General features: G+C 39.6%; 1 protein-coding gene across 10 annotated transcripts in view; it reads left to right on the top strand.

Moving 5' to 3' along the window:
* The window catches only part of Ercc6l2 (ERCC excision repair 6 like 2), a 127,714-nt gene that overhangs the window by 86,907 nt on the left and 24,876 nt on the right, over positions 1–15,931 (top strand). For 8 of the 10 annotated variants that reach the window (XM_052157653.1, XM_052157651.1, XM_052157652.1 and 5 more), the window contains 4 exons: positions 1,099–1,251; positions 2,737–2,817; positions 3,870–5,001; positions 8,480–8,634. In XM_052157653.1, coding sequence (XP_052013613.1) covers positions 1,099–1,251; positions 2,737–2,817; positions 3,870–5,001; positions 8,480–8,634 — 1,521 coding nt within the window. Of the gene's footprint in view, positions 1–1,098; positions 1,252–2,736; positions 2,818–3,869; positions 5,002–8,479; positions 8,635–8,925; positions 9,104–15,931 lie in introns of those variants that run through there. The other 2 variants (XM_052157659.1, XM_052157657.1) reach the window with 2 other exon arrangements.

Here is a 15,931-nt window from a genome sequence, read left to right as displayed (position 1 = left end):
ATGCCTTAGAGTCCTTAGCATGTACTCTTCTCAGCCGCGTACAGTGCAGTCAACATTTGTCTGTTCTGAAGTGAAAGCAACAAATAGAAACACTGAAAGTAAACAAGAAAGACAGCTCACACTTTTTGCTAGTATGCACAAGAAAGTCACTCTCAATGCCCAGAAGTTTATAACAAGCCATTTTAGGTAAAAGTACTTAGATTTTGGTAAAAGGACTTGGATTTGAATGTGCTGTGTTCACATGCACTGACTCAGAGAGTCTGTGGTTTAAAATAACATTTATCTAGCATCTGTGCTCCTTCCACTTGGAGCACCAACAAGTTTGACATTTTGAAATTGTTTCATAGACCTGGATTACATATGTACATACATACCATCTTATGTAGAAAATTTTACAGAAAAACAGTTCATAGAACTTCAAATTTGCCCAAATTTTCTGTTTGTTAACATTTTCCATGTTTGCCTTCTCCTTCCTGAAGCTATTACTTTTCTTCTTTTTCTGGGCCATTTGAACTCATGTATCACAGGGTTTCTCAGAGATCATGTTTACATTTTACACATTTACATTACGTTATGAAATAATCAACAGTAGAGAGTGCATCCATGTGGTGATACTAAAATGGGTGATTCTTAATGGGTCCATGGTTGGTATTCTTAAAACTCTTGAGGATGGCACTTCTAGGATTTTCACAGTAGTTGTCAATGTGGTTAAATCTACAGTTAGCATGTTTATTGTATACTTACTTTAGATTGTAACATAAGTGATATAATAATTCTGTCAATATTAGTTTTTAATGTAATAATTTTAAAGAAGAAATGTGTATCCAAATGTCAGCTTTCATTATTAAACATTTATAATAATGTAATCTTGATTCAATGATAAAATAGGAAATGTAAGATACGTGCTCCAGTGAGGTGGCCAGAGTATTATTATCTCACCATAATGGCAACATCTGCAGGGAAATTAAAATAAAATCTCCTCCCTAGGGCTATTCAGCCAGCCCTGGCTAAAGTTGTGTGTATGCAGGGAGTGCCAGGAAATTCTGACATACTGTTGAAGCAAATACTTCAAAAATATCTTGTATGTTTCTGTTATAGCAACTTCACTGTGTGGTGGTTGGAAGTGAAAATGCCAAGCGATACTTTGAAGCAGTACAAGGATCAAAAGAGCATCGAGGAGAGCTCTTTGGTGTCCACAACCTCTTCAAACTAAGGTCCCAAGGGTCATGTCTTACGAGAGACATCCTGGAGGTGTGAAGTTGTTCTGTGACCTCTTCAATAATGTTTTAAGTACAGTTTTATCACTCAGGAATTTTGAAATACAATTGGTGTTTCCTTTTCAGAGAAATTCTTGGTTTTCCTTCTCAAAAATACATGTTTAGAATTTCTACATTTAAAGAAATGGGAAATGAATTGTACCTCAAAGCCAAAACTTACTCATGGATATTTATAGATAATATATATGCATTATGAGTCCAATCTGCATATGAGATAGTATGGCCTCCATGGCCATTTTAAAACGGAGTTGAGAGGGATTTATTAGTTTGAAAACAGCTGTTGAAATTGAGAACTAAAAAAAATTAAGATTTTTTCCTAAATAAACAAAACTGTAAAATATGTTTTGATTAGAAGTTACAAAATACTCCATGAGATGTACTCTCATGTCTCTGAGAGATTTTTATTTTCTGTTCCCAATAAAAATTCCACACCAATATTTCAAACTCTCAACTATGTTCATGTTCAGTACAGATGTTTCTTATTCTTCAAATGAGACACTTACATGGCTTTAAAAATTCCTTTAGTTCATTAATGTACCAGAACACTGAGAATATTGACCTGTTTTCCAGCTGATATTAGTGTGGAGATCATAAAGCCCTGGAATATCACCCTTTTCCATCTCCTTACTACATAGATGAAGAATCAGCCATGGAGAGTTCCAGATTATTTCCCTTGGCCTCTGGGACTTTGTAGTAAAATTCTTAATTGTACTTCATTTAGTAAAGCATTGGAAATAAAGTTCAAGAAAAATTACTCCCTCTCTTTGAGCAATGCCAGTCTAGATAGAGGTGAAGAACATTCACACAGGGGACATATACTGCCAGTGTTAAATTTTGCTCCAGTAATCATTCTTGATGATCACTGGCGAAGGCGGAGGACATTCATGTAATGGACAGGCACTGTCAGGGTTATATACAATGTCAACATCTCTGTGATCATTAAGAACCAGCACCTATGATAGAAAGAAGGCCTGTATTGTCTGTGTCCTGCTCTGAAGTGTCTAGTGTTCTACATAACTACTGACTCCAAGTAGTTGAATTGCCCAATAATGTTCTATAGAAGATATGAATAGCAAATGTACTAGTGACACAAGCTGGAGCATCACGGTTTGTACACTCAGCATTGTGATGCTTGGATGCAGCAGTATTATGGTGTACTCTTTAATTATGTAAGAGCAGCTGATGTAGGCAGAATTCTTTGGCAAATATTTGACACTTATGTGCCACCGAACAGTGCTTCTAGTGAAATTGAAGGCACTAGTTTTGTATTGTATGAAGCTGTATGAGTTTCTTGCTTAGCAAATGATAAAGTGTTATTAAGAATGCAAACCCTCTTACATTTAGCCTGCCTTTGCCATTTTTTGTTCATTTGGTTGGTTGTGTTGGTTTGGTTTTGGTTTGGTTTGGTTGTTTTTACTCTGTATTTATAGCTGTTTATTCTTTCTTGTGGAAATTATAGAGAGAAGGCCAAGTGGAAGCTGGCATCATGACAGCCACAACATGGTTGAAAGGGGAACCTTCAACACAGGAACTAGAAACAGTGAGTAACCAGAAAATATGAACTGTGACTTCTTTTTCCTTTACTCTTTTCCTTCATTTTTCAGTATGAAAATAGAGAAACTTCTAAAAACTCAGGGATGCAAAGTGAATGAAATTATTTAAAGTGACCAATATTCAAAAAACAAATTCAGGAGTAGTCAATCCCACCCTGTGTAAGTGAATACACCAGCTTTATTTATTTATTTATTTATTTATTTATTTATTTATTTATTTATTTATTTATTTATTTTACTAAAGGACAAGTAAGAAAGAAGAATAAATAAATAGAACAAATAGAGAAATAACCATTAGTGTGTATCAAAACCATTCTGTAAATCAGAGCAAGTATTGTATTCTTTGAGTCTGTGACCTTAGGATCTCTTCACCCATTCATGAGACCTATGCTGTCACCAGAGGCCATTTTAGGTGTAAGATATAGGAAATGCGCAGAAGATTTTTCCATTGCTATTCTTGCTGGGTTATTTGTTGGTTGCTCTTGTTTTTTGTTTTAGGGGTTTTTGTTTTTGTTTTTGTTTTTGTTAAGGTTTAAATCTATGTGAATTGAGTGACCTTGAACTTAAGAAACTTATTTTTATTCACCTATTTTGTGTGCATACCAAATTGGTCCTTAGGGAACAGGCTCAGTTAGTTAGGCTTGGTGAAAGATGCCTCTCCCTCTGAGCCATCTTGCTGGCCCAGGTTGAATTTTTTTTTTTAATTTAGATAAACACAAATATCAAATATTGGCAGAAGTATCAGATAACTTTCCCAAAATCTCAACAAATTAAGCCTCAATTTTAGGGAACTAAAGCTTATCCTTAACTTGGGTTACTGTGAAAAGGGAATTGGATATAATTTTGTAGTAAATTTTCTTCTTGAGACAGGGTCTCATATATGACTGGCCTTTAATTCCAGGTAAAGTAGAGGATGATCTTGAACCGCTGATCCTCCTGTCTATTTTTCAAGTCCTTTGCTTTTCTTAGTGCAAACATGTACCACTGCATACAACTCTTCCCTTGTGTTTTCTAATGTTTCTATCTGCTTTTCATGTAGCCTAGAGACCCTGACTGTCAAGGACCCACAAATGTTTGTGAGCTTTACAGCGACATTAGTGATGAGGAGTCAGTAGGACATTCCCTGGGAAAGACTACTAAACACAATGTCTCTGACTCCAGTAGAACTCCAGGCTCCTCAACACAGCTCACTTTGTTACAGTGTGGATTTTCAAAGTTGTTTGAGGCAAAGTGCAAGTCAGTCCAGGATGGCGACACAAACCCTGTCTCCAGTGATGAAAGTTCTGATGAGCCACCCATGTGTCTTTCTACAGAAGCCAGACAGGCTGCTTGTCAGAAGACTTGGGACTCTGTTTGTACTTCAGAACGTAAGAAATCAGATAACATCCAAACTCCAGATGAAAAATGTGTTTCTGGTAAAAGCAAGAAGACTTTAGAACAGAATGTTTCTTCTGAATCTGACGATGAGACAAAGGGTCACAGTACAGCTGAACATCATTGCATAGGACAGGGTGACACAGAGTCAGAAGACAGTGATGTAATCTTTCCCACACAGTATCCCACTCAGAGAATCCCTAAGAACCATATACAATTTAAGCTGCTGTTAGGTGAATCTGAAGATTCTGAAACAGAAAACCCTGTGAAAGTAAATCGTGGTGATGGGAGACGGAACAGTAGCAAAGGAAATGGATCAGTTTCAAATCTCTTGTGTCTTGAGAACATTACCTCAAAATCTGTTAGGAAAAGAAAAGATACAGATGATATTAGCGATGAGTCTGATGACATTGACATGTTCCCCAAGTCAAGAATAAGAAAGCAAAGAGCCACTACTTCCTTGAAATTTAAGAGAAAAAAGGAAAACAAAAGGAAACTTAATAATTCTCCTGTAACAGCAAAGGAAACAAATCAAGTGTGTACAGCAGATGGAGACTGTAGCTCTCAGGTTATTGAGGATTTTTCATCCTCAGATGACAATTCATCTGGCAGTCACTTGAGTTTCACTAAACTACGTCACAGAACAGAAACTGTAAAAGATAAAATCAGCTTGTTCCCCAAACTGCCTGGCCCAGATAAGAAAAGTAATACTTTTATATCAAGAAAACCAGCAAGCTTTTTAAATGAAAGACTCATCAGTCAAGAGCAAATATGCAACTCAATGGATAAAATATTAGGTAATTAAACATTCTGAAAACATTTCTCTAAATAACTGTTTTTTTAAAGGCACATATTCTATGAGAGATTATTCAGTTAGTCATAAAATAGCTCTAAAATCAAGATGCACTTTGAAGCAGAAGTAACGAAGTTTTCATAATATTCATACTATTTCATCTTGATCATTATGATCATATACAGAGATTGATTTAGTTATAATAGTCCATTGCTTATTTGTTTTGTCCCATACTACACAACAGTTAAAGGATGAGTTGACAAGGTACCACAGTCAAGGCTGGAGGTGTGTCCAGGAGGAGAGCATTTTCTAGGTGTTATCACTACAGTAGCATCACTAGAAACATTCTTTTATGTTTTTTTTTTAAACATACCATTCCATTTCTTTCCATTTTTACAACGGATACATTATGTGTAACCTGTCAGAAACATTGATATGTCTATACATTCTTTGCTTGGTACACTCCCACCTGGTGTATAGGTAACTAGAAATGTTAGTTACTTTCCTCCCTGTGTCAATGTCTCTAAAGCATTTGGATCATCTGGGCCTTGTTTTCTAGTAAATTTTTTAAGACACTGATACTGAGGGTTTTTTTTTTCCCTCTGTGGCTCTTGTGATAATGTTTTTTGTGTCCTGAGTATAAATACTTGACTCACACTTTGTTGACTATTTTCAATACACAGCTTCATTTTCATTCCTTCCAATACAGAGGAAGATTACTTCCTTTCCATTGCTGTCCAGTGGTTTCACCAGATTGTGTTTGTCTGCATTCTGAGTCGGTATTCTCATGTGCAAGTGTAGTTTCCTCTGTGTCTCAGGAACATCTGTGCTGTTATTAGTTACTGTTCACATCTCTCGGTTGTTCAAATGTGTCCCAATTCATCACTCTAAAATTAATTTTAATTTTTCATTTGTCTGCGGTTTTTTTGTCATTATCGCATTTCTTCATGTTTTTTCTAGATTAGTCTTCATTTGCAAAGAACATTTTCTTAATGTCTGAGTCTTTTTGAGACATTCCATCACTCATTTCTAAGTTATTCTAATTATGATTTATATTGTTAATTTGTGCCTTCTTTCACGTTCCTACCTTGTTTAACATAGATTGTGGTTTTCATCTGTTTTTGAACCCTTCATTTCTGGCAAGGATGCCTCTCTGCTGCTTGGTCCTTTTTTTCCTGCTTATTGTTGAATCTTACTATTCTGCCCACTCTAATTACTCCCTTGCCCCCCACCATGTTGCTTCTCTTTGCTGGGCTATGTTTGGGCAAGAGCACTGGCTAGTGAGCCAGTGTGAGAATTTATATAGTAAGCTTGCTACCATGCCTACTAAGGCCTTCCTGTGGTCCCTTCAACTCTGGTGAGCAGAGAAGCCTTCCCAGAAGCTGCTTACCCCTGGGTGGCCCTTTGTGCCTTCTAATTCTCTCAGAATGTTGCTATCCTGGGGTCTCCTGTTCTTAAATCTGTCATATGCCACACCCTGTTGCTTTTCTCTTATATAACATAGATGTGGATACTATATCGCAGGATGGATACCTTAACCTTCCTAGTGCTGTAGCTCTTTAATACAATTCCTCATGTTGTGGTGACACCCAACCATAAAATTAATTTCATTGCTACTTCATAACTGTAATTTTGCTACTGTTACGAGTTATAAGTATCTTTTTTCCAGTGGTCTTAGTTAACCCCTGTGAAAGAATCATTTGACTCCCTCTAAAGGTTGTCAACCCACAAGTTGAGAACTGCTGTTTTATAGTTTCTGTTGGCAGATTGCCTCCACTTGATTGTAATTTAGGCCTAATGGGGGCATCTTGTCATCTAATTTTGTTTTGATGTGGTCCATACATGTCTTATATTGTCTAGTTGCTATTTGAATTCACTTGAGGATTCTGAGGGAATCAACAGCCTGTTTAGACTGCTTAGTGATCATTTCTGGCATTGCTTTACAAGTATCTCACTTATTTCCCATAAATCATGTGGACAAATATGAAATAAGGTGCTACAGATATCTTAATTATTAAATTTTATTATTTACACATTAGGTTTTCTATCATGGTTAAGACTCATTTAAATTTTTCCTGTGATATATATGTATATTTTGGTACCAATATTAACTCAATACAGGATTATCAACTGGTTTGTTTACTATAGTAAAATTAGAGGCTAAGGAATTGTTATGCTGATTTTAAAAATAATCATATGAGCTTTCTAGCTGCAGGTGTCAGCAGTTGGAAGTAGTGGTATTTTATGTAGCATGTAGGTGTTTTCCTAATTACATGATGTAGCAGTATCTTGTGTTTTGTACTCAGTGATTGCTGGGGAGTTCAGGGCTAAAACAGCAGAGTGTTGAGGTCATTGCCAGGGCTGTGTGAGGGATATTTTATAGGTCTCAGTTCTAGCCTCCTCTTTTATGACCACAATTTCAAAATAAATTATTAGAGCCTAGAAGCGAAGTAGTAAAAAAAAAAAAAAATACAGCTACTTTTAAAATCTCTTTTTAGATAAAAGCTATGAGTTAATTTTTTTTTCTATTTCCTAAAAAGCTCTCATCTTGACATTCTTTGGGCATGTGTACAAAAAGGACAAAATACAAACAATAAAACAAAGTCCCACCAATCAAACACAGTTCCCTGGTCATAAACCCCATGATCCCTTCCATCAGTGCCATCAAGCACTTTTTTAAAGGAGCAGATAAGCCTAGGCCACCTCCTTAAATGTGCAAACATCTTGAAATTAACAAAGAAGAAAAATCTATGGAGGACAATCAACCATGTTTTTCACAGACAAAAATCTTTATTTCAGATTTCAATTTGAAGTCTGATACTTAATCTCAGCAGCTCCCATATTGATGAAAGTAGAAAGTCATTTCTAAGTTAACCTGGGCTAATATATTTGAACTTGTTTTCCTTTTACTTTTGAAAACAATGTGATAGTAACATAATTTTTTTAAAAGTTTAAAAATAAAGCAAGCAGTTAGGCATAGTGGTTTATATGTAATTTTAACAACACTCAGGAGAGTGAGATAGAATTGGCATGAATAGGATGATATAGGCCATCCTGGGCTATAGAGTTAGCCTTTGTCTCAACAAAACAAAAAAGATAATAATTTTAAAATAAATCAAGCATACCTAGGTGTCATGATGGACAACTTTAATCCTAGCACTGGGCATTTAAGAGCAGGTGGATTTTGTGAATTCAGAACCATCCTGGCTTGAAGACGAGCCCCAGGCTAGCCAGGGAGACAAAGGAAGGCACTATCTGGAATAGAGAGGGAAAGTGGGGCAGGAAGTCAGTCATGCGTGTACACATAGCTAAGAGGCTAAAGCAGAAGAATCACAGGTTTGAAACTAGCCTGGGCTGTATACCGTCTCAAAAAAATAGAGGAAATGACAAAGTAGGTATTTCCTGTTCTTAGTGTGCTATTGATAATAGAACCATATTACTTCATAGTTATGAATTATGAAATAAACACTGTTGCCTCCTAGATGGTGTTCAGGATGTGGCATATATCCACTCAAATCAGAATGTGATCGGATCAAGCAGAGCGGAAAACCACATGAGCCGATGGGCAACACGCGATGTGTTTGAGTTGAAGCAGTTTTCACAGTTGCCTGCTAATGTCGCTGTCTGCAATTCTAAGGTAAGAAAAGTTAGTTTTTATCTTACTTCTCACCAAAGCTTATCAATAGGGTCCTCTTTACACCCTCAAACTAGCTGTTAAATCTGTTAAGAGACACACAGCTAAGTGTTGAAAAGCCATATAACATTATAATAGTTGTAATCACAAATGTTTGGAATTTGTGGTGATTTGAATGAGAATGCTCCCCATGGCTCATATGTTTGGACGCAGTGGTCCCCAGTTTTTGGATCTGTTTGGGAGGATTTGGAGATGCGATTAGTCTTGTTAAAGGAGGTATGTCACTGTGGGCAGGTGCTGAGGTTTGAAATGACTCTGGCCATCCGCAGTTCTTTCTCTACCTCTGGATTATGGATCAAGATGTAAGTCCTTAGCTCCTGCCTACCTTCGCACTTGCCTGCCTGCCTGCTAGCACCTTCCCCACTGTGATGGTCATGGAAACTCTAAGCCCCAAATAAACCTTTTTCTTTCATATGTTGCCTTCTTCATGGCATTTTATCATAGCAAAGAAAGTAACTAAGTCAAATTAAATGACAAATCTAAATTAAAATGCTCAATAATATTAACTGCTTAAAAAAGTTTCACTTTTTTAAAATGTGCCTATGTCTCCAAAATCAAAACAACCTGTATGGGTTGTACATATTAAATCATAGCCCCAAACTACTTCTGTGAAAGAAGAAAAGTATGTAATTCAGTTTCTTCGGTTTTTTGTTTATTATTTTGTTTTTTTTTATCTAAAAGATACATACACAAAATTCTAGGCTTTTATATTGACTTTTATGAAAGATTTTCATAATGTTAAGGTAATAAATCCTGTGGATTTTTTCCTGTTTAAGATTGCTGTTGCATGTGTAAGGAAATAAAGCCTTACACAAATATGATGTTTTATTTATATGTGGTCATTTTCATCAAAGGCTTTTAAATATATATTCATTGGTGTATTCATCTAAAAGGTTAATGTTTATTGTTTTATGGGTAGGAGCTAAAAGTACATGTTGCATATAACAGTGATAAAATGTTGCTTTTAAGGATGAAGAAGAGGGAAATCCCTCTGAACTTTTCAGCTGTCTTCTTTAGGATTCAGAATGTCTTAACAATAGAACCAGAGTGCAAAGCAAAACTCATGACTATGGAAATGTGAATTTAAAAGTTGAGGATTGAGAGGATGATAGACTATAGATAGATAGAGCAATATATTCTACTTAGACATCTCTTCTAAGTTTTAAGATTTATTTATTTTATGTATATGAATACACTGTAGCTGTCTTCAGGTACACCACAAGACGGCATCAGATCCCATTACAGATGGTTGTGAGCCTCCATGTGGTTACTGGGAATTGAACCCAGGATCTCTGGAAGAGCAGTCAGTGCTCTTAACCATTGAGCCATCTCTCTAGACCCAAAATAAGTCATTTTTTAAAAGAAGAAAATTAGATTGTGGAAGCGTCCTGAGTTTCTACTTGGGTTAGTTGAGCTGCAGACTGTAAGTTATTATAATAAATTACCCTAATATAGTTCTGTGACTCTAGAGAACCCCGACTAATACTCAACATTTAGCTAACCTGCAAAGAAATATATATACCAAATGGATTATATAAGAAGTAATTGACACACAGTACTAGACAACTTCTGTGGCCCTTCAGAGTTCCTTAGTATTTTTAAGCTAATAATTGATAACCAAAATAACAAAAACTGAATCTACTTTTAAAATTCACCCATGTCTTTAGGAAAGGCCTAAAATACACTAGCTTTTTCATGTTTCTTCTTGATTCTTAGATGTTGGTTTCTGCACTCAAAAGCCCTGTCTGCTCACTGCGTCTGCTCGCTGAGCTCACTCGCGCGCACGCTGCGCCGCACGTGGGGATGTGGTGGAGCCATGAGCCGCAATGAGACACACCAGGCCAAATAGTTCTATGTGAGACTTTATTTAAGATAGGGAAGGGGTAGCAGGTGGGAAGGAAGGAGAGAAAGAGGGAAGAGAAAAAAAGGAAAGAGGAAGAAGCGCTGCCCGGTTATATACCAGTGGTGACGTAATTACAGGTAAAGGTAGGCTATGGAATTCTGGGTAAACGGCAGCTGTTGCCTTGGCAACAGACCTATACATTGCCAGCTTTGCAGACCTCGGGTACCTACATTCCTGCATTTCTTTCATTAAAAAAGAAAAGGAAAAAGAAAAAAGGGAGGGGGGACCCGATGATGAAAAGGAGTGAGGGCGCCATGTCTCTTAAACTACTTCCTGCTGTCTAGGGGCGTTGTCAATTTTGGGGTATAGCTGACTTTCATCATCAGGGTCCACCTGGTGCATGTTGGCATCAGCTACATCTGGGGACAAGGGCTCTTCCGTGGGCAGCAGCTGGTAATTCTGTAACAGAAGCTGATTAATAGTTTGGTTAGAAATTTTTTGCATTTGCCGTTGGAGGAATGTAGAAGCAAGATTAATTAGGCAGGGAGAAAACAATAACACCAGGAAGATGACTAGAAAAGGCGTTACAAAAGGGAGTATCCACTTCCATACAGGGTTTTTGAAAATGTCAGAGCTGGAGGTCTCACGATCTCTGAAGTTCTTTATATCTGTCTGAAGCTCCTGGATTTTGTTTCTCACTATCCCGGATTGGTTGACATAGAAGCAGCATTCTTCTTGGAGGAACAGGCAAAGACCACCTTCCTTAGCTGTTAAAACATCTAGGCCCCGTCGGTTCTGAAGCACCACGGCTGCTAAAGAATCTATCTGCTTCTGGATAGTAAGCACAGTTTCAGTCATTCCCTGGAGATCACTTTTAAACTGGGAAGTAAATGTATTGTATTGGGCCAGAGAAGTTGTTATTCCTGCCACACCAGTACCAATACCTATGACTATTCCTGTAGCTACCAAAAGAAGCACGATCTGAACTGCTCTCTCGTGTCGAGCAGCGATCATATCTGCAACTGGGATTGGCAGGGGCTCATTTCCCTGGATCACTCCCACCTCAGGGAAAAGGAGTACCAACGTGCAAACTCCTGACCAGCTGGCAGGTAGGCAATGATATACCTGAGTGCCACAAAGAATTGACGTGTTTTGGATTGCAGGGCATTGTGGCACAGATGAAATATCAAGGCTTACGGTTTTATTACAGTCTAGGGAGCTTAATGTTCCTACAGAACATGTCCCAGAGGTCTTAAAACAGTTTGCCATGCCAAAAAGAGAGACAGAGGTAAGGTACGGCGCCATGGTGACATCGGAGTCAGGACAGCTAACAAAAGGTGAGGTAAGGAGGTTATTTGGCAGTATCACTGGAGAAGCTGTAAGTGACAGTTTTGAGTCAATTCCTGGGGGTACACATAACCAACAATCTTTAAAGCGACCTGGCCTGGTGACATTAAGGAGCTGGTATGCTGAGGTCAAGGTTTGAAGCAACAGGCGAAATGACAAGTTAGTGCCATTTATGAGGGGTGCTGTCAAAGAACCAAGGACCTCAGAGGAGTGTTTAATTATCTCCCCTACTTTTCCAATATCTAGGGGTTGGGTAATTGAGATATACTTTCTCTGAATATGGATGGTACTTATTGGGGAACTGGGCTGGTTTTTACGATAGAGCTTACCAACAACTCCTGTTTCCCACCCGGAATCCCATGGGTCTTGTATATAGAAGAAAAGTGTCTTGCGGTGTTGATAGAAGAAATGATTGACCCGTGATCCTAGCATATGTATCTGACAAGACCAATATGGGCAGCCCCTATATTCATCTGGCCATTTTTTACAGTAATCTTCTGTCTGGTCAAAGAGAAAGCAAGTATAGAGATCATAATACTTAGATGGGATAACAGATACAGGGATGATCTCGATTTGGATCAGTACCTGACATCTGGCTATGGAGCAGTTTCCTGACCCTATTTGGAAAGACTGTTTGTTATCTGTGGGGGTTTCTTGAACCTCGAATCTCCAGATGTAAGGACTGCCCTGGATGGAAATGAAGAACAGCAGGGGTAGGACAAGAAACCCATGTCTAATCCAATGAGGTCGAAGCTCGACTGCCCGGAGTGGAGTCTCATGTTCTGGAATTGGGGACAAGGTGGATGGTCTCGATGTCCTCCAGAGCTTAATAGAGCACGGTCCTGTCAGGGTTGACGTGTATGAAGAAGAGTTATCTTTAGGTGGAGGGATGAAAGGTTTAAGGTGAGATAGATGGACCCATTGAGGAAATCCTTCGAGTTTAGCGGCTGTAGGGGTCACGAGAATCACCTTAAAAGGGCCCTGCCATTTGGGAGAGAGGGGTGAGGGCCAATGATCTGGAGGGGATAAGAGGACTTGGTCTCCAATGTTGACAGGTAGTGGACAGGAGACAGTCTGTGGCCGTGGTAGATGGTGGTCAGCAAAGTCCCATAGGAGAGAGCGAAGGTGGCAAAGCAATGGGGTGAGTAGGTGGTCTGGGAGGGGAGAGCATTTAGGTGAGAGACCAGGAGTTAAAACTGGACGTCCATACTTAAGTTCAAAGGGTAAGATAAGAAGAGGTCGCTTGGGGAGAGCTCGTAGCCTGAAAAGAGCCAGAGGTAGGAGTTTTACCCAGTCAAGGTGAAGTTCCTGTGACAGCTTGGCAAGAGTAGTTTTTAAAGAGTGATTAGTTCTTTCTACCTTACCTGAAGATTGAGGATGGTAAGGAATGTGAAAATGCCAAGGGATGTTTAAGGCCTTAGATAGACTCTGAGAGATCTGGGAAGTAAATTCAGGACCATTGTCTGACTGAAGGGAGGTTGGAACACCAAATCGGGGGATGATCTCTCGGAAGAGGAGATCAGAGACTGTCTGAGCCCTTTTGTTAGTGGTAGGCAAGGCTTCTACCCACCCCGAGAAGGTGTCCACCAAGACCAGAAGGTACTTGGAACACTTGACTGTAGGCATATGGGTAAAGTCAAGCTGCCAGTCAGTTCCAGGAAGGGAACCTCTAGCCTGATGGGTAGGAAAGGGGTACTATGATACCTCGAGTTGGAATCTGACATCTGACAGATTTTACAAGAAGCAGTGATAGATTTTAAGAAATTTAAGTCTTCAGGAGTAGGCTGTAAGTGGGTCTTAACATAAGAAGATAACGCTCGGCTATTAGGCTGAAAGAGTTGGTGAAGATAGGATAGAGTTTGGCGAGTGTCAGGGGGTGGAGGTAGAGATGTGGGTTGTAGTGTAAGGATGTCTTGGGGAAGGCGAGATGAGTTTGGCCCCCTAAGGGCCGCAGCTCTAGCTGCCTCATCAGCTCGGTTGTTTCCCTTAGATACAATGGAGTCATCTGTCTGGTAAGATCTGCAATGGACAATCCCAATAGCTGTGGGGAGATGAGAGGCCTTTAGCAAGGCTAAAATATGGTTTGCGTTAGTTACTGATCCTCCTGTTGTGGTAAGTAACTCGCGCTCTTTCCAGATAGCAGCATGGGACAGGAAGATATGGAAGGCATATTTAGAATCTGTAGACATTGAGGGATTGTCCCTGTGCCAGTTGAAAGGCACAGGTGAGAGCTATCAGCTCAGCCTGTTGGTTAGTGGTGTGTACAGGAAGGGCCTGTGCCTCTACCACCTCGGTGTCTGACACTATGGCATAGCCAGCTTTTCTAGTCCCTTCATATAGAAAGGAGCTTCGATCTGTGTACCAAGTATAAATGGCTTGAGGCAATGTGCCCTCCTGTATGTGTGAAGGATGAGGTAATAGTTGCTCCAAAGTCTCAGTGCAGGAATGAGACAGGGAGTCTTGGGGGGTGGGGTGGGGGGGGAGTCAGTCTCTTAGGTCGGGGAAGAAGAGTAGAAATATTAAGAGGAGGACATGATTGGAAGGTGAGCGTGGAATCTTCTATTAGCGCTACCTGGAGAGAAAGAACTCTGGAGGGAGGTAGAGTCTGTAGGCCTTTGTAAGTTAGGAGCTCTGACAGGTTATGAGAAGAGAGCACAGTTATAGGAGACCCCAAGTTTAATTTCTTTGATTCTCGAATAAGTTCAGCAGCTGCTAAGGCACGAATACAGGGTACCCATCCCTGGATGGTTAAATCCAGTCTTTTTGACAAGTATGCTACAGGTGCAAAGGAAGGTCCCAGTTGATGGCCTAAGACTCCAAGGGCAAATCCCTCTTTTTCAGTTACATAGAAGGAAAAAGGTCAAGTCAGGTCAGGGAGATGTAAGGCTGGGGCCTTAAGGAGAGCCTGTTGGAGCCTCTGAAAGGGCTTGGCAACAGATATGAGAAGAGGTTCATGGGTGGGGCCTAACGCTGCCTCATATAAGGGTCCAGAGAGGAGGGAGAAGGAAGGAACCCAAGAACGTAAAAATCTAGCCATTCCTAGAAATGATAAAATCTCTTCCTTTGTAGAAGGAACAATTAAAGACTGAATCAGATTCTTTCTATCTAAGGTAATAGCCTTATGGGTTGGGGTAATTGTTAATCCCAAATAAGTAAACTGAGGAGTGGACAGTTGAACTTTAGAAGGAGAGACCCTGTAGCCTTGACTGGAAAGGAAATTTAGAAGAGCAGAGGTGTCAGCTTGGCTAATCTCTAGAGGTGGGCTACAGACAAGGACTTCATCTACATAAAGAAGAATTTTAGATCTAGGGAGAGATAAAGAAAGTAAGTCAGAAGCTAGAGCCTGGCCAAATAGGTGTGGGCTGTCTCGAAATCCCGGAAGTAGAACAGTCCAGGTAAGTTGGGTAGAAAAGTGGGTATCAGGACCTGTCCAGGTAAAGGCAAATATGTTCTGTGACTGGGCATCAAGAGGGATAGAGAAAAATGCGTCCTTTAGATCTAGGACTGATAAATGAGAAGTTCCTGAAGGGATAGTAGAAAGGAGTGTGTAAGGATTAGCTACGGCAGGATGGAGAGGAACCACTGCAGCATTAATGCGCCTGAGGTCTTGAACCAGGCGATAGGTACCATTAGGTTTTTTAACTGCTAGTATAGGGGTATTGAAAGGAGAAGAAGTGGGTCGAAGAAGCTTTTTCCTTAAGAGGTCAGAAATGATAGGCTTAAGTCCCCTGAGGCTCTGGAGAGAGAGAGGGTATTGAGCTTGGGTGATGTACCTGGTAGGGTCCAGTAACTGGATGACAACAGGAGAATGATGTCTAGCAACAGAGGGGTTCTGGACGTCCCAAACTCTGGGGTCCACCTGAGAAGCTGGTAGAGGAAATAACATGTTAGTGTTAGTAGGTTGATTGGCTAGAAAAAGTAGGGGAACTGCTGGCGAGCTTGGGTTCAGGCGAGTGGGGGGAGCAAAAGAAATTGAAGCTCCCAACTTAACTAAAAGATCCCTTCCTAATAAGGGAACGGGAGAAGTTGGCACTACCAAAAAGGAATGGG

This window comes from Apodemus sylvaticus, chromosome 14, assembly GCF_947179515.1.
Source record: "Apodemus sylvaticus chromosome 14, mApoSyl1.1, whole genome shotgun sequence".
Classification (NCBI taxonomy): Eukaryota; Metazoa; Chordata; class Mammalia; order Rodentia; family Muridae; genus Apodemus; species Apodemus sylvaticus.
This window is presented reverse-complemented; position numbering and strand designations above follow the sequence as displayed.